This window comes from Capricornis sumatraensis, chromosome 13, assembly GCF_032405125.1.
Source record: "Capricornis sumatraensis isolate serow.1 chromosome 13, serow.2, whole genome shotgun sequence".
Taxonomy (NCBI): Eukaryota; Metazoa; Chordata; class Mammalia; order Artiodactyla; family Bovidae; genus Capricornis; species Capricornis sumatraensis.
Window position 1 is genome coordinate 20,371,413 of NC_091081.1, and position 18,638 is coordinate 20,390,050.

An 18,638-nucleotide genomic window follows, 5' to 3' on the forward strand; every position below is an offset into this window, starting at 1 on the left:
TGGAGGGTGGCTTCACTGCCCACCAGTGAATCGGCTTCTGAAGAGCACATTCACACATGTCCCAGGTGATCCAGCTTGAAGCCAATGTACCCTTATTTGTCTTGGGGTAAGTTATCAATGGGCCTCCTGCGGCAGGCAGAATAATGGACTCCCCAAAATGTTCACATCCCAATCCCTGAAAGCTGTGAATATATTACCTTACGTGGTAAAAGGGGCTTTGCATATGTGATGAAGTTAAGCATTTTGAGATGGTGACATTATTCTGGATTATCTGGGTGGGTCCAATATAATCACGTGAGTCCTTATAAGGGACACAGGAATGGCAGAGTCAGATCTGAAGATGCTACACTGCTGGATTTAAAGATGGAGGAAGGGGCCACGAGCCAAGGAATGCAGGTAACCTCCAGAAGCTGGAAAGGACAAGGAAACAGATTCTCCCCTAGAGTCTCCGGAAACCACACAGCTCTGCTGACTCTTGATTTCGACCCGGTGAGACTTCTGACCTTCACTGAAGTGAAAGTGTTAGTTGCTCAGCCATGTCTGGCTCTTTGTGACCACATGGACTGTAACCTGCCAGGCTCCTCTGTCCATAGAATTCTCCAGGCAAGAATACTGGAGTAGGTTGCCATTCCCTTCTCCAGGGGATCTTCCCAATCTAGGGATCAAATGCAGGTCTCCCGCACTGCAGAAAGATTCTTTACTGTCTGATCCACCAGGGAAGCCTCTGACCTCTAGTACTGTAAGGTAATAAATCTGCGTTGTTTTTAGCTACTAAGTACATGCTAATTTGTTACAGCCATCATAGGGATACTCCTTCACTTTCAAAAGTGTTTTTGTGTTCAGTAAATAAGGGGATAGAGTTCATAACTGGTCAAGCTTTGACCTTGAAAAGCTATGACACCATCAACTTGAAAACTTCTCATGTGAATCTCTTCCTAGGTTTGGTTTTAGGGAATCTCTGAGGTCCAGCAGAGCTCATCTCCTGTAATTTCCAAGGACTGCTATGGATTTAGTGTTCTGGATTCCATAGTGTTGGTGTAATAAAGAAGAGAAACATGACCACTTCTCAAAAGTCTCGTAGAATTAGAGTCTGAAAGAGCTCTACACCATGTAGACAGCCTAATTCAGAATTAAGTCCTTTGCTTCCTTGAGATGTGGGGCTTTATTGCCCGGTCAGCACAAGAGGCAGAGAAGCTGCTGGTGGGAGGGGAAGGGAATGGATTTTTTCCAAGGAGGGGAAGCAAGAAAAAAGCAAATAATCAATGCAGGGCAGGGGAGCTTCATTTAATCATTTAGTTCTGCCTGGGTAAGCAACATCTGTGAGCAAAAAGCCCTCCTCTCTCAACTGGTAGATATTTATAACCAGACAAGAGGATGTTCAAAGACATCACGATGAGCTGAAAGAAGAAACTCTAACTGCACACTGTAGTAAAACTAAATGAGATCCCAGAGGTCATGGGTTAATCGTCAGAACTGAAGAGTGAGTCCCCTCCACAGCAAGCATCTCACATTCTTTTTTTTTTTTTTTAATTGGAGGCTAATTACTTTACAATATTGTGGTGGTTTTTGCCATACAATGACATGAATCAGCCATGGGTATACATGTGTTCCCCATCCTGAACCCCCCTACCACCCATCTCACATTCTCGTCCCACTTCCTCCAGTGAGGGTAACTCCCAAGACAGTTTATTCCACTTTCAGATGACTAACTGTTAACAAGGTCTCTTCCTGTTTCACTATAATCTTATAACCTTCACCCTCTGGTCCTGGTGCCACTTGCTTGCAGCCACATACAGTAATTATGAACAAGTGACTCTCAACTCTGGTCACACACCAGGATCAACTGTTGTTCAGTCACTCAGTCATGTCTAACTCTTTGTGACCCTATGGACTGCAGCCCGCCAGGCTTTCCTGTCCTTCACTATCTCCCAGAGTTCGCTCAAACTCATGTCCATGGAGTTGGTGATATCATCCAACCATCTCAACTGGGGAGGGTGGTTCTTAAAAAATCTAATGCCCAGGCTGCACTGCCAACTGCCAAAATATAGAATCAGTGAGTGGGATCCAAGCATCGGTATTTAAAAAACTCTCCAGGTGATTCCAATGTGTAATCAAGGTTGAGGGGTACTACTTTAAGCTCTCTTCAACACTACACTCAGAGAAGGCAATGGCACCCCGCTCTGGCACTCTTGCCTGGAAAATCCCATGGACGAAGGAACCTGGTGGGCCACAGTCCATGGGGTCGCTAAGAGTCAGACATGACTGAGCAACTTCCCTTTCCCTTTTCACTTTCATGCATTGGAGAAGGAAATGGCAACCCACTCCAGTGTTCTTGTCTGGAGAAGCCCAAGGACGGGGGAGCCTGGTGGGCTGCCGTCTACGGGGTCGCACAGAGTCGGACATGACTGAAGCGACTTAGCGGCGGCAGCAGCAGCAACACTACACTCTAAATAAAGACACCCTGAGCTGAAACGAATCTTCTCTTCCTTAGACTGTGACTTTCAATCATCTCCTTAGGGCAGACACTGTGAGGCAGCTGGCAGTCATCACTAAACACTGGAGAGGGGTGGTATCCAAAACCACCTGGGAAGACTTGGTGGCCCAGAGGACACAGTGGGATTGAATTGGTTCCTTTCGTGGTTTTAAAAGTGTGTGTGTGTGTGTGTGTGTGCTAAGATGCTTCAGTTGTGTCTGACTCTTTGAGACCCTATGGACTGTAACCCAACAGGCTCCTCTGTCCATGGGATTCTCCAGGCAAGAGTACTGGAGTGGGCTACTATGCCCTCCTCCAGGGGATCTTCCCAACCCAGGGATCGAACCCACCTCTCTTAAGTCTTCTGCACTGGCAGGTGGGTTCTTTACCACTAGCACCACGTGGGAAGCCCCTTAAAAGTATAACAGATAGATAAATTGGAATTCATCAATATTAAAAACTTTTGTGCTTCCAAGGACACTAACAAGAAAATGAAAAGACAACTACAGAGTGGGAGAACCATAAGCCCAGTAATTGTACTCCTGGGTGTTTATTTCAGAGAAATGAAAACTTTGTTCACACAAGAAGTTGTACATGAGTGTTCAGAGCAGCTTTATATGTAATAGCCTCAAACAGAAAAAACCCAGAGTCCTTCACTGAGTCGGTGGTTAAATAAATTTTGGTATAACCGTGCCATGGAATAGTACTTAGCAATAAAATAGAATGAGCTACTGATATGGATATCTGGATGAATCTTCAGATGATTATGCTGAAAAATTATGCTGTGAAAAGAGTCGATCCCCAAAGGTTACATACTCTATTATTCCATTTACATGCCCTTCTCGAAGTGACAAATTTAGAGAAATGGAGAATAAATTAGTGGTTTCAAGGTGTTAATGAGATGAGTGAGCACTAAGTAGGTATGGTTATAAAAAGGCAATATGGACAGTTGGTGGGGATGGAAATGTTCTGTTTCTTAACTGGGTCAGTGTTAATAATATCCTCATACTATATCACAGTTTTGCAAGATGTTACCAATGAACAAAACTAGATAAAGGGTAAATGGGAACTCTCATATTATTTCTTAAAACTTGTAGATTCAAAATTGTGAATCTATAACTTTGTCTTAAAAGTTTGACTTTTAAAAATCAAAGGAGTGAATTTTAAGAGAAAACACCTATTGTGTCGAATCAATTTTGCCTTAAGGGAATTTATCTGTTAAACTGTAACCAAATACATGTGTATGGTGCAAAGCATTAAGAATTAAAAAACTTCTATGACTCCTCCAAATTGGTGAATCCAGGAATATCATTTCAGATAATACAGGTTCCCTTCTGATGGCATGACGAGAGGTACTACATGACTTCCTCTTCCCCTGAGTTACTTCTCCTAAGCTAGCAGTAACATAAATGCCAAGTGGAGAAGATGGACGTTGAAGAATTAGAGTTTACCTGGCTCATCAGCCTTCTCAGTTCCTCATGTTTGTTTATGTAGAGAGCCCCAGGTCTAAGCAAATGAGGTGGGGCATGAGGAGTGACAGGCTCAAACAGGCACAAGCACTGTTCAGCTACCTTTTAAGTATTTGTTCTCACATTCAGAGAACATCAGCCTCACTGGCAGCAGACTCCCCCGGAAGACTGCCAGATGCTGATTCTGCGGCCCCGGGGCTGTGGACCAGGAATCTGCATTTCTAGCAGTTTCCCCTGATGAAAGCAGACGTTCTGAGCGCTGCCATGAGGGACGCCGACAGCTGAGCCCGATCTGGACTGCCCAAGAGCTGACCGTAGGCCTGCTTCGGTCATCTTCCTTTAAGGACGATGAAAGCGATTCTTCTGGTTCAAGAGTTGATAAAGAGGCTTACAGGAAGGAGTGCTGAGATTGGAACTCATGCTGAGGAATGGAGCAGATGTGGGTGCTTAGTTGCAGAGGAGAGAAGAGAAACGGCAGCCACTGCGCTGTGCTGGTGAGACCCGGGCTTGGGGGTTGCTTGGGGGTGATTCTGAGGGAAAGGGGTCCTCCCAGCACTGTGGTGGGGACCAGGAGGAACATGCTGTGATTTTGCTTTTTACCCTTATGTGGACCAGGGTGCACTCAGGACTTAGAGATTGCACCGTGCAGAGAAAATGAATTACCAACACTGTATCAACGCTATCCAACAATACACAGTTTCTTGAAGCTGCCATTGTTGCCTCAAGGCTGGGCAGAAGTTTCCGCGTAAAGCAGCGACTCAGCATTTTCTCTCTGTCTGCTGCCACGGCCGCTTTCTCCACCTCTCCTCTTCCAGATCTGCTTCTGGTCCTCCCAGCTGCCACCCTTGTTGCTGACCTCCTTTCCACCTGTGTCTGCTCTTCCTGGTCTGTTTCTTGGCTATGATTTGGCTTCAGTTCAGTTCAGTTCAGTCGCTCAGTCATGTCTGACTCTGCGACCCCAGGAATTGCAGCACGTCAGGCCTCCCTGTCCATCACCAACTCCCGGAGTCCACTCAAACTCATGTCCATTGAGTTGGTGATGCCATCCAGCCATCTCATCCTTGGTCATCCCCTTCTCCTCCTGCCCCCAATCCCTCCCAGCATCAGAGTCTTTTCCAATGAGTCAACTCTTCGCATGAGGTGGCCAAAGTATTGGCTTAGCATGGTAATATCTCTGATGATTTGCTTCTGCTGTTTTGCCTCCAGACCTCTCAAGTATATACTCGCTCCAGTTCAGCACTTCTCCGGGAACCTCTCAACCCAGTGTGACCTAATTGAAGATGTCCTTTATACACAGCTGTGTCTTTTTTCCTATCTTGCATACAGGGTCGTCATTGCCATCTTTCTAAATTCCATATATATGTGTTAGTATACTGTATTGGTGTTTTTTTTTCTGGCTTACTTCACTCTGTATAATTGGCTCCAGTTTCATCCATCTCATCAGAACTGATTCAAATGAATTCTTTTTAACGGCTGAGTAATACTCCATTGTGTATATGTACCACAGCTTTCTTATCCATTCATCTGCTGATGGACATCTAGGTTGTTTCCATGTCCTGGCTATTATAAACAGTGCTGCGATGAACACTGGGGTACATGTGTCTCTTTCAATTCTGGTTTCCTCGGTGTGTATGCCCAGCAGTGGGATTGCTGGGTCATAAGGTAGTTCTATTTGCAATTTTTTAAGGAATCTCCACACTGTTCTCCATAGTGGCTGTACTAGTTTGCATTCCCACCAACAGTGTAGGAGGGTTCCCTTTTCTCCACATCCTCTCCAGCATTTATTGCTTGCAGATTTTTGGATCATAGCCATTCTGACTGGTGTGAAGTGGTACCTCACTGTGGTTTTGATTTGCATTTCTCTGATAATGAGTGATGTTGAGCATCTTTTCATGTGTTTGTTAGCCATCTGTATGTCTTCTTTGGAGAAATGTCTATTTAGTTCTTCGGCCCATTTTTTGATTGGGTCATTTATTTTTCTGGAATTGAGCTGCATAAGTTGCTTGTATATTTTTGAGATTGGTTGTTTGTCAGTTGCTTCATTTGCTATAATTTTCTCCCATTGCGAAGGCTGTCTTTTCACCTTGCTTATATTTTCCTTTGTTGTGCAGAAGCTTTTAATTTTAATTAGATCCCATTTGTTTATTTTTGCTTTTATTTCCAGAATTCTGGGAGATGGATCATAGAGGATCCTGCTGTGATTTATGTCTAAGTACCTGTATTCAGATCATATGAGAGCTCTGATAAATTCACTAATCAAGAAGACAACTAATTAAAAGTGAACCAAAAGTTTGGATAGACACTATAAAGAAGAGTTTAAAATAATCAGGGTACATATGAAAATTTGCTGATTATCATTAGGTATTAGTTAAATGAAATTGAAAACACACTGACAGAGCACTATGTATTCACTGGAGATGTTAATCTGACAATATCAAGTTTGTTGAGAATGCAGAGCAAGTGAACCTCTCATACACTGCTGTTGGAAAATGAAATCAGACCGTTTCTTTAAAAATTGTTGGGCATTGAAACATGTACAATATCATATAAGAAACGAATCGCCAGTCTAGGTTAGATGCAGGATACAGGAAGCTTGGTGCTGGTGCACTGGGATGACCCAGAGGGATGGTATGGGGAGGGAGGCGGGAGGGGGCTTCAGGATTGGGAACACGTGTACAACCATGGCGGATTCATGTTGATGTATGGCAAAACCAATACAATATTGTAAAGTAAAATAAAGTAAAAAAAAAAAAAAGAAAAGAAAACCAACCAAACAAACAAACAAAAAAAATTGTTGGGCAGTTTCTAATAAACTGGTCTCATGCTCATGCTCAAAAAAAAAAAAAGATGTCCTGCCAACTAAGATGCCCCCTCCACTGGCCAAACCCATGAGAAGATGATATTAACTACAATGCCACTGATGAGGCACTCGGGTAGAAGTGGCCCTAGCAACGCCTCTTTCCTTCTGCCTCTTCTTTCCTTTTGCCTGTCCCAGTTTGGTCATATGTGCTGGATGTCCCATGCCTGCTAAGTCACTTCAGTCGTGTCCTACTCTTTGTGACCTGATGGACTATAGCCCACCGGGCTCCTCTGTCCATGGGATTCTTCAGGTAAGAATACTGGAATAGGTTGCCATTTTCTTCCCCAGGGGATCTTCCCAACCCAGGGATCAAACCCAAGTTTCTTACGTCTCTTGCATTGGCAGGCAGGTTCTTTAAAACTAGCGCCACCTGGGAAGCCCTTGGATATCCCATACTTGTCCTTTTTCACACTTGTCATAATCCCCACTGACTAGTTATCGGACTAGTTAAGGAATGGCAAGTGGGTCTCTTCTCATATACCAATTCTAGTCAGTTGTTAATGAATCAGTTAGTATAGCATTTAAAAGACAGACAGCATCTGATAGCCTAGCTCGGGAGACCATAACCAGTCAGTCATGCTTGTCTTGGTTGAGGATATGGGTAGAGTCTTACACTTGAAGAGACTGCTATCTTTGGACTAAATGATTTCTTCTTTCCTTTAGGGCTGATATATTAACTGCAACTGCTTCGTAGTATCTCTTTGCATTCCTTTACTGAAACCCTGGTCTTTTAATAAAGAAACTATTTTGAATGCATTAGCATTTTCCATTCATATTTACTATGAAAGTATATGCAAAATAGAAACTTCAGAAACTGTGTCTTTTCTCCAAAGAGAATACATTCCTCAGGTGCCTTTGGCAGAATCCATTTGGCAGTTATAGTTTGGGAACTGGATGTCTTCCAAGCTTTAGGTTGGAAAAGGAGTAAGCTTCTGGGGTGAACGATGTCAGAAAAACTGTCCCCCATTATTTGCAAGCCCTTCCCTCTATGGCTGTTTCTTATCTTTCATTATCAAATGTTATAGTTACTAGTTTCTCATAACAAAATGTTGCCTCTGTCTTATGTGAGTGAAAGTTGCTCAGTTGTATCCAACCCTTTGCAACCCCATAGACTAGCCCAATAGGTTCCTCTGTCCGTGGAATTCTCTAGGCAAGAATATTGGAGTGGGTTGCCATTTCCTTCTCCAGGGGATCTTCCCAATCCAGGGATGGAACTCAGGTCGCCTGCATTGCAGGCAGCTTCTTTTCCATCTGAGACACTTGGAATGTAAACACCCAGGTCATGGGGGTCAGCGCACAGAAGTGCAGTCCCTCTTGATGCAAAACTGCAGAATCAGGGCAATTCCACTGCAGAGCATTCCTACCTATACGTGTTCTTTCCTACAGAGTATCATCTTCGGACAGGAGCACTGACTCAACTTACCTTGTAATGGAAGAGAAACAACCCGCAGAACAAGGTGTACAGATCTGCGGTGAGCAGGGAGAGGTTGACCGACGTGGCGCTGGTTTTCTTTATGACCACGGGCATGAAGCTGTAGAGACCAAACATGCAGGCGCTAAAGCCGACGTAGAGCAGTCCTGGAGGGAGAGGAAAGACGAGTGACATCGTAGCCTCCTCCGGGGCCTCGCTGGAGCCACAGTGGGTGAAGGGAGGGGAACAGCACCCCCCCACCATTTCACTCTCACACGGGAGTTTGTCTTTCACTCTGTCAACCGATGCTTTTTACTGGGTAATACATAGCTAAAACGTAAACTAAGAAGTGAAAGCCTGCACGTGGAACAAGATCTGTCTGCTTCTCACACACATCTGATGTTTCGCCTCTGCTGTGAAGGAGAGCGGCTACAATCAGAAATAGGGTCAAGGCTTCTAAATTCTATTTCTGGTTGTGCTGTAATTACTTTCTTGTACCCATGTCTTTTAAAACTTTTTCACTTCTTTTTCATTTGCAACATAGGAACAAAACTACTTGGCACCAGGCATTGCTCACAACAATGAATAACTGCCTAATCCTTAAAATGAAAGCGCTTACATGTCAAAGAGATGTGGGCTCAGTCACAGTACTGAACTAAAGTCCTAACTGTGTGATCTTGGATAGATCACTTCACATGAGCTGTCAGTCTCTTCCAGATTTCTGAATCCTGCTTAGCACTACTCCTGAAACCAGAGTCCTATTCCTCCATCACTTTTCCTAGCATATGTGGGCTCTCACACGTAGGCTCTGCTCTCTTATAAATAGGTAAATGCTTTGCAGGCCATCAAATAATTAAGTTTTGCAAAACAGAAAGATTTTAAAAAATGCCCTTTTGCTACATGATTAGTCCCTCAAACTCTGAAATTCTCACACTCTAATTATAACTCAATACACAATTGTTAATACTAAACCCATAAGTACATAATTTTGTTCAGTCAAAAACAGAAGATTATGGCTAAATCTAGGGTTTGGTTCATCATTTCCTTGATATTGATACAACACAAATGCAGAAAAATTATGCTCATTTCTCTACCTTAAAAGAACAAGGCATAAAATAAGCACAAGTATTACAACTCAGTGGATCTTTGGGCATTTTTATATAATATTAAATAAAAGATCCAACCTATCCAAGGGAACCTTGATGACATGTCTGGCTTGCAAGGCTGTAGGCAGATCACTTTCTTTGAATCCTGTGAATTTTGGAAGATTTGGCAAATACTGGATATCCAGTCCCTTTGACCATGAAGAACAAGGGATCCTTCCAAAGAGAAGTTTGGTTTTCCCATATGGAAAGTATTTAAGGTCACGAATTATTATTCTACATGTTTCTGATATTAAGTTTAAGGATAGCCATGTCACATCCATATAAAAATATTAAGTAAGCAAACTCAGTACAACAGCCCCCTCTAGTGTGGTGGAAATACCCTAAGAGGAAACTAGAATAATCACTTTTCTATTAAAAATTGTTCAGTAAATTATACAAGTCCTCTTGTGGAAATTCTGTCACAGTCATGTCAGATGGCTTTTGACTCTCTGTCTGAAGTTTTAATTCCCTAAAATTGGTCAGTTTTCCTGTACTTGGGTTTCATGCTATTTATAATTCATTTTCCTTTTAAACAAGTTACTAAAAGGGCAGTATTAAATAACCTATGATTAATACATGAAAAGACATAAAAATTAATTCAGTATTCCTGTAAGGAATCTGAGATGAACAGACTAGACTGGGGATAAGATATACCCTTAAATTAATCTACTAGAAGTAATCAAACTTGATTAAAATATAGTCCAGGAACCAGCGCCCTGCCCCCCCTCCCCCTTTTTTAAATTTAGATTCTACATGACTGGGTTAGGAAGTTCAACAGTCCTAGCCTCCAATCACCTGACCTAGTGTTGATATACTGTGAACTCTCACATGTGAGATTGATGTTGTATATTCAATTATTCAACCACGTATTCACTGCATACCTACTGTGTTCTAGGAACTCTGCTATGGGCTAGCATACAATGGGAAAAAGGATAGACAAGAAACTTAGAACTGATATTAGTGCTATGAAGCAAGAAAAGGGTTGCTTATGGGGAATTACAGGGGTACTGCTTTTGGAAAGGTGGAAGCAGCATTGACTTTAAATGCTGAAGGACTAGAAGGAGATGGCCAGGGGGAAATAATTTAGGCAGGGAAGACTACAAAGGAAAAGACCCTAATGGTTTACAGGAGCTGCAAGAGGCCAGAATATCTGAGCAGGATGAACAGACTGAGGCAGTGATAAGAGAGGAGACTGGAAAATTAGGCAGGGGGTGGATTATGTGGGGCCTTGAGGGTCTTGGAAGGAAGTCGACATCTTATTCTAGTTGTAATGGGAAGCCACTGAGGAATTTGTAGCAGAAGGCTAACTTGTAGTCTGACCTACTTTTCTAAAAGATGGCTTTAGATATGCATGGAGAAGGGACTGAAGGAGAGAAGTTCAGAGGAAACCAGTGAGGAGTACAGGCTCTCAGTCCAGGCAAGAGATGCTGGTGGCTTTTGCTCGGAGTGGCAGTGGAGATGAAGGGCAGTGGCTGGTTTATGAAGGTTCAACATGCCCTGCTGGTAGACCGGATGCGTTGTGGTTGCTATTTAGTTGCTAAGTTGTGTCTAACTGTTTTGTGACCCCATAGCCTGCCAGGCTCCTCTATCCGTCGGATTTTCCAGCAAGAATACTGGCATGGGTTGCCGTTTCCTCCTCTAAGGGATCTTCCTGACTCAGAGATTGAACCTAAGTCTTCTGCATTGCATTGTATAGTCTTGCAGGCAGACTCTTCACTGCTGAGCCACCGGGGTAGCCTAAAATCTTTCTACTCGATTTTTCAGAGTAGTTGTTCAGAACCATTTTCCTGGTGGTCCAGACTGGATATATGTAGTGAGAAAAAGGACAGCATCAGAGATACCCATGGGTTCATGTGGTGGTGGTGGTGGTTTGGTTGCTAAGTCATGTCCGACTCCTGCGACCCCATGGACTGTAGCCTGACAGGCTCCTCTGTCCATGGGATTCTCCAGGCAAGAATAACTGGAGTGGGTTGCCATTTCCTTCTCCAGAGGATCTTCTTGACCTGGGAATCAAATCTGGGTCTCCTGCATTGTAGGCAGATTCTTTACGAAGTGACTACAGGGGGTTCATGTGGATTCTGGCTAGTTAGAAACTGACACTGAATTTTGACACCATTTACTGAGTTGCAGAGAACTGAGCAGGAGGACCAGGTTTTCAGGGGAAATACAAAGCTCCATTTTGAACATGTTAAGTTTGAGATGCTTGTGCATCATCCAAAAAGATTTGTCCGGAAGGGAGTGGATTTATAATTGGTAGCTCAGAGAGAAGAGTGTGACTTTACAAGCAAACTGATGAGCCAAGGAGTAGAGGAAAACAGACAAACAGTGGAGTTCATTCTACTCACCAGGATACCTTGAGATTCTCCAAGTTTAAATACTTTAACCTCCTAAACTTATTCTTTTAAAATGCAGAAATTAAATTTAGGGGGATGGGAGTAAAATACAAACACCATCACATTTAGTCACTTTGCTGAGTCAACCAGCATTTCTGTGCGTGGCTATCCAGTCAGCCAAATGAGCACAAGATTGACAGTGGACATGTTGTGTTGCTGCAATTTGCTGATTTTTTCTTCTCAGATAAAAAGTTAACTAGTTAATGGACATTAGCGATGCATCCGAAGGCCCAACTTGCTGTCCTTATGGGATTTTTCAAGCACTTGATCAACATGATCAAACAAACTGAATTACTTTTGACTGATAAACACAGGATGGGTACAATAACTACATTTTTCAGACAAAGTATATGTATGAGCGTTTCTTTTTGGAAATGTTTTCTCTCTCACTAAAGACAGGATTTGGTAATTCTTGTCTTCATATGCTAAAGAGATTTAAGCTAGAGAAACTGGGAAGAACAGCATCAGCTAAGACTGACTAAGTACTTGCTATGTGTCGCGTTCTTTATGTACATTAATCTCCACAACAGTATAACACCATTGCTGCTGTTATCCTCTTTACCCACGTGAGGAAATAGGCTCATTGAGTGTATCGGTTAATAGACACAGTCCACAGCAGGTTCAACAGAGGAAAGGCAACATGGAGTACAACTTTTAAAGGAGTTTAAATGGGTGCTGGGGAAAGATGGACGGTAAGACAACCCAGACATTAGCAATGGCAGTAAATTATTCATATCCCTGGGGCCAGAGAGGTCCAGGGAGGAGGCCCTGTTATCAGAGGTCAGAAGTCAGGGAGGCCCAGCAAAGGTGTAATCAGAGGACACTCGGCCACTTCTAGAGATTTGACCTGAAACAGGGAGACACATCCTGGTCACTTGCTTCCTCTCACCCTCCAGTCTCCTTCTACTGCCTCCCAGGGGCCAATCTGCTGCTGCTGCTGCTGCTAAGTCGCTTCAGTCGTGTCTGACTCTGTGCAATCCCATAGCCAGCAGCCCACCAGGCTCCCCTGTCCCTGGGATTCTCCAGGCAAGAACACTGGAGTGGGTTGCCATTTCCTTCTCCAATGCAGGAAAGCGAAAAGTGAAAGGGAAGACACTCAGTCGTGTCCGACTCTTAGTGACCCCATGGACTGCAGCCCACCAGGCTCCTCCGTCTATGGGATTTTTCAGGCAAGAGTGCTGGAGTGGGGTGCCATTGCCTTCTCCAAGTGGCCAATCTAGCTGAAGTCAGTTAACATGCCAGCCTGGGAGGCATTATTTGCATGGGTCAGTCTCTGCAGTGCAGAGGAGAGAAAGGGTAAGAAACAAATCTGTGAGTAGACAGGCAAAAGACAAGCTTGTAGAGGTTGAGTAGCTCACCTTCAGGTCACTCAGGCTGCCTGACTTTAAATTCTGAGTGCATACTACTAACCTATATTGTTTAATTATTATGAAGAGAAATAGGCCTTGGATGAAGCATTCTATTTGACTGTAATGAGCATCTCATTTTATATGGGATATATACAGAATGCACTGTTATGCATGACATAGCATGTGACATGGGATATACGTGTTTATTTGTAATGGATATTGTATATACATGTATACAGTATATGTCTGTGTTTGCTGCATATATTTTATCTCATCATTTCCTTTGGGATCCCACTGGTATTCTGTCACTTTCCTTTGACTAGATTTTTTAAAATATCATTTTTAATTCTTAAAAATAAAGGCGAGGTAAGATGATATCAGGACATATGTACTAAGGTACCAGGCTGGAGAGGCTGGCTCAGAGGGTGAAATTAGTCCCACCACAGGCAGTCATGAGCCCAGTGAAGCAACCTTAGTTCCCCAGCCTCCAGTTCAGCATCAGCAAAAAGAGAGGCTGTACTATTCTTAATGATATTTAAGGTTTTTTCTGCTTTGTGGTCCCATTACTGCATCTTCAGGGAAAGGTCAAATCTCTTGTTCTGGCCTCCAGGACAAAATCAAAATCAAAGCAAACTTCGCCCATGGCAAGAAAAGTAAAGCCCCAGGGGCTTTCCTCGTAGCTCAGTTGGTAAAGAATCTGCCTGCAATGCAGGAATCTGCCTGCAGTGCAGGAGACCTAGGTTCAATTCCTGGGTCTGGAAGATCCCCTGGAGAAGGAAATGACAACCCAAGTATTCTTGCCTGGAGAATCCCATGGACAGAGGAGCCGGGCAAGCTACAGTCCACAGGGTCGCAAGAGTCAGACACGACTTAGCAACTAAACCACCACCCCAGCACCAGCACACCACAAATCGGTACTGGGTGACCCACCTCTCATGTTCCCTTCCTTTGACAGTGGACTTGCACATCAGCTAACACTTGTCCTTCAACACAATGGCAAATGGGATAAAGGGAATGCTTAAACTAATTCTTAGATTTCACACAAGCCTGCTCCACTGGAGACCATGTTAGCTCTATAGGGTCCTACATTTCACTTGAGTTTCATGATTACATAACCAGCCCCAGGCTTTCTGTTCAGTAGAGTAAAATAAGGAAATAAAAACAAACAGCATCAAAGACTGTTATCTCCTTGCTTTTAATTACTCTTTGTATCTTGCAATTGGTCAATGTTATTAGAAAATATCAGAAGCTGTTAAAAAATGCTTTCCAAATCCAGAGAATATAAAATGTATTTACTATCCCATTTGATCCACAGAACAAAAAATGTTTTTACTTTGGGAAAATGGCAACCATAGGAGCTGTGCAAGAGACTGATGGGATCACTGGTTGGAGGTAGAGTCTTGGATCTTGGTCTGTCAACTAAGGCACACTGATCAGAGCTTGGCACGCTAGGGTGACTTCCTACGGCATGTGGGCAGGCCTTGATGGGAGGTCCATCCCCCTGGGTGTCTCGCTGCCTCCAGGGCCCATGAGTTGCAATAGCTGCTATGCCATTGCCTGGCTTCCCAGAAAGAAACATCTAAGCCAAGCCTGAGCCCCGTGCCCTGCTTCCAATGTTTTCCCTTTTGTCTACATCTTTGTAAGCTGAGAGACAGCAAGACAAGCCCATCTCCTTGGCTTGCCATTCATGCATCCACTCATTTAAAAACACACTTGTTCATTAAACTTTGTGTGCCTAGAACTGAGCTAAGCACTAGAAGCTTGTAGTAGGTCGGGATGAGGTAGGAGGACACAGATGACCCTTATCCCCGCTTCAGAAAGAAAAGATGAATATTTGGTTCCTTTTCTAGACCATCTGAGACTCATTTCCAATCAAGAAAATTAAACAAATGGCTTTATAATGTGTTCCTTTTACACGGCCCTTCATCATCTTGGACCACAGGGAATTGACATTTTCATGGCAATACGAGAGCTCAGTGTGCTCTGATGACACATTTAACTAACACTGAATTATAATAGAGCCTTGGTGGACATGCACATGACATCTGCATAATTGGAGGACAAATTATTTTTTATTAGTGCTACTACTATTAATATAAAATTAATTTATGCTCATGGACCTCTGCATGTGAAGTGTTACCAAGCACGGCTGACATTCTGGCTCTGAGACTCACAGAGGCTGTGAGGCTGTAACCTGCAGCTGGCTTCCCTTCTCAGCCGCCTTCCTCTCCTCCCTACAATCCCTTCTCTTTATTGACTTTCATTTAATTGTGTCATTTTACAGCAAAACTCGAGAGAAATTAAACAGCCAGACTGTGACAGACACAAGGGCTGGGGAGCCCTTGAAGTCACTAGAGAGAACCCCAGGGGAGTGGGGCATAGTTCTGAAGTGCCTGCTGTGTCTTCAGAGGGGATCTGTCAGCAGCAACTCAACCCTGGACGCTTCAGGGTCAGAGGCAGGTAAATGGTGCAGGGAGCTTTATGTCTCTGTTGTCCTTGTTCAGAGAAGCAGAATTTGACGGGAGCCATTCCCTTGTAGCTCAGTCGGTAAAGGATCTGCCTGCAGTGCAGGAGACCTGAGTTGGTATTCCTGGGTCGGGAAGATCCCCTGCAGAAGGAAATGCCAACCCACTCCAGTATTCTTGCCTGGAGAATCCCCATGGACAAGGGAGCCTGGCGGGCTACAGTCCATGGGGTCGTTAAGAGTCAGACACGACTTAGCAACTAAACCACCACCACCATCACTGTTAGTTCTGTGAAAGCCCATGTAAGCTGGGGATGGCTCGAACAGTCCGCTTCGGAGTGGCGAACCACCTGTAGTTTCACTTTCCATTTGCATTCATTGGGCACGCATTTTCCAAGCACCCCCATAAGCCAACCTCCGAGCTCAGTGATGGAACCCAAGTGTCTCGTTATAGACACTGAGGGGAGGTTTCAGGGCTCCCTCCCTGGCATTTGGGGGTGGGAAATGTCAGTCCCTTCCAAGGCTTGCTGAGTGATCATTATCAGAGCATCACCTAAGATCTTAACTCTTTGTCCTAATTTTATTTTTTATAAAAGAAAAGTGACTTTCGAAACAGGTGGCACATAGCTGCCCTGGATGACTGAAGGAGCCCAAAGCGTGTCTGGTATTTTCCACTGAGTCCATTTGGAGATCAATTAACCGTGTCTTTGGAGCAAACAGCTCCCTTCTGAAAAGGTTTTTATGGGTTCAGAATGCCCATCGCATTATTTCCTTTTGTGCCTCTTTGTTCACTTCAGTTCTTTTTCCCTTTAGGAAAGTGTCACTTTTTAATGATCACGTCAGTTTTGTGTTTCTCAGCTAGAGCAAACTGCTGTCATTTGCGTGTCACCAGCACCTCGGGGCATTTTTCTTTCTGGTCTTTAACCTAAAAACACACTTCTGTGTCTACACTAATGGCATCTTGACGACGATCATGGGCAGAGGCTCAGTTAAGAAACATCATGAATCATACAGTTCAGTCTCCTCTAGTGGGTGAGTCCCCAGATTGACAAGGGTGGTTTCATTTTCTCTTGTCCCCCTGCAGTCTAAGTCCTTTCCCAGTCGGTGCCTCACCACCACCCCAGTCACTCTCCAATGGTTATTTTCCTGGTTTACTAAAAACAGCATCTCAAGCGAGCAAACCCCTTACCTATTTGCCAGTCCCAGGGCACCTTCAACAGCTCCTTGTGCTCCATTATCGCTCTGCGGATTGAAAGAAAGCAGAGCTGATGAGCAACGCGGCCTTCTTTTGTCGTCGTTGTTGTTCACTAACCAGATTTACACGAATCGTGAAGCAATCAATTGAATTCCAAAAATAACTCTGGATCACACAGAGGCTAGTTTCATTAGGTAGCTCAGCCCAAGACTGGCTCCCGCAGACCCACCACCATCCTTCTCAGCCAGTCTGCCTCCTAGCTTTCACTTCTCGCTCAGATGCTTTCTCAAAAGTACATGGTGAGGTTTGAAAATCTCTGGGCTTGCAGATCTAATCAGTTTTCCGACTGAGCACTCTCCAGGGCCGTGTTTCTCAAACTTAAATGTACAAAAATACCACCTGGAGAGGGTGTTAAAAAAAGTTTCCTGGGGACTTCCCCGGGAGTCCAGTGGCTAAGAATCTGCCTTGTCATGCAAGGGATGCAAGTTTGATCCCTGGCCAGGGAATTAAGATCCCGCATGCAACTGAGCCTGTGCGCCACAAGGAAGACCCAATGCAGCCAAAATTAAAATAAATAATAAGCCCAAAAAATGTCTGAAAAATAAAAAACGGTTTCCTGGACCCCACCCCTCCAGAGGCTGATTCAGTAGGTCAGAGTAGGGCCCTTGGATGTGCATTTCTGACAAGTTCCCACGTGGTGCTCCTACTGCTGGACAGAGAATTACACTCTGAGAACCACTGTTCTGAAAGAGGACCAGAGGGGAGGTGGCCCCCACCTGTGTCACTTCGGTTTCATTGCGCCCTTAACGTAACCCATTTGCCAAACACACTCATACGCCTTTTCCACGATTTTGGCAGCAGTGTCACTGAAGGGCTCCATCAGTTCTAACGGTCTATAACTGAAGCAAATGAGTGCTAGATCTCCAAAGATACTTTTTTTTGGATTCAAGAATAATAATCCATAAAATGAGCCATCCATCTACAAAATGCTGGTTACGAACAGTTAAACTAGGCAATTTCTTTTCCTCTTACGAAGCTGAAGTGCCAAATATAGAAACTTTAAAATGCCATCATGTTTTCAAAATGAATCCCAAATAAATCTGTCTTAGAGAGTCTTCCCATCTCCTGACCCTGTTTGCTATGGAGTCCGCCACCTGTATCTTAGGACACTGAAATTTGGAGAATTCTTGGAAAGAGCCTATTTGCAAAACGGATTTAGAGTGATGCCAAAAGAATCTCCTTAAATAATTTCAGACACAAATGCAATGACAAAGAACCTGCTTGTAGAAAGTGATGAGGTGAAAATCAGAATTACTTGCTTTGCAGATAGGATTTGCTGAAATTAGACAGGAGGATATATTATGCTTCTTTATCTCTTATGTGAAGCTAAAATACAAGGCCTTTATTGATGAAAAATTAGGCTTTGCTTGGCACTTATTCCATAGCAACTTCTGAGCCCTAGTCAGTGATGACATATACTCCAAGGCCAGAATTACTGAAAGCTCGTTGTTTCTGATTTTGATGCTTAGTGAATGCCTGTGTTCTATCTTGATCCATTTAAGGAAAACGGAAACACTGTGTTTCTAAGAAATGAATTTTTGTTGTTGCTGCTGGTTTTTTTTTTGGCTAAGCCATGAGGCTTGAGGGATCTTAACTCCCCAACTAGAGATTGAACACCGGCCATGGCAGGAACAGCCTAACTACTGGGCTGCCAGGAAATTCCCTAAGAAATGAATTTCAAATGTGGTTCACTCACTCAAACCCATGAGCAATAAAAGAAAAATCATAAAAGGACAAATTTAAACTCTAAGTTTTCTAGTTGTGGTTACTAGTAAAAGACTAGTATACCAGTTGTCACTAGTAAACAGAATGCTGCTTT

At 43.7% G+C, this 18,638-nt stretch overlaps 1 protein-coding gene across 1 annotated transcript in view; it reads right to left on the reverse strand.

The window, feature by feature from the left end:
* The window catches only part of SLC35F1 (solute carrier family 35 member F1), a 407,884-nt gene that overhangs the window by 27,015 nt on the left and 362,231 nt on the right, over positions 1-18,638 (reverse strand). Inside the window, exons 6-7 of the mRNA XM_068985430.1 lie at positions 16,754-16,806; positions 8,226-8,380 (exon numbers count right to left, since the gene is read on the reverse strand). Of these exons, the coding sequence (XP_068841531.1) occupies positions 8,226-8,380; positions 16,754-16,806 (208 nt within the window). The remainder of the gene's footprint in view (positions 1-8,225; positions 8,381-16,753; positions 16,807-18,638) is intronic.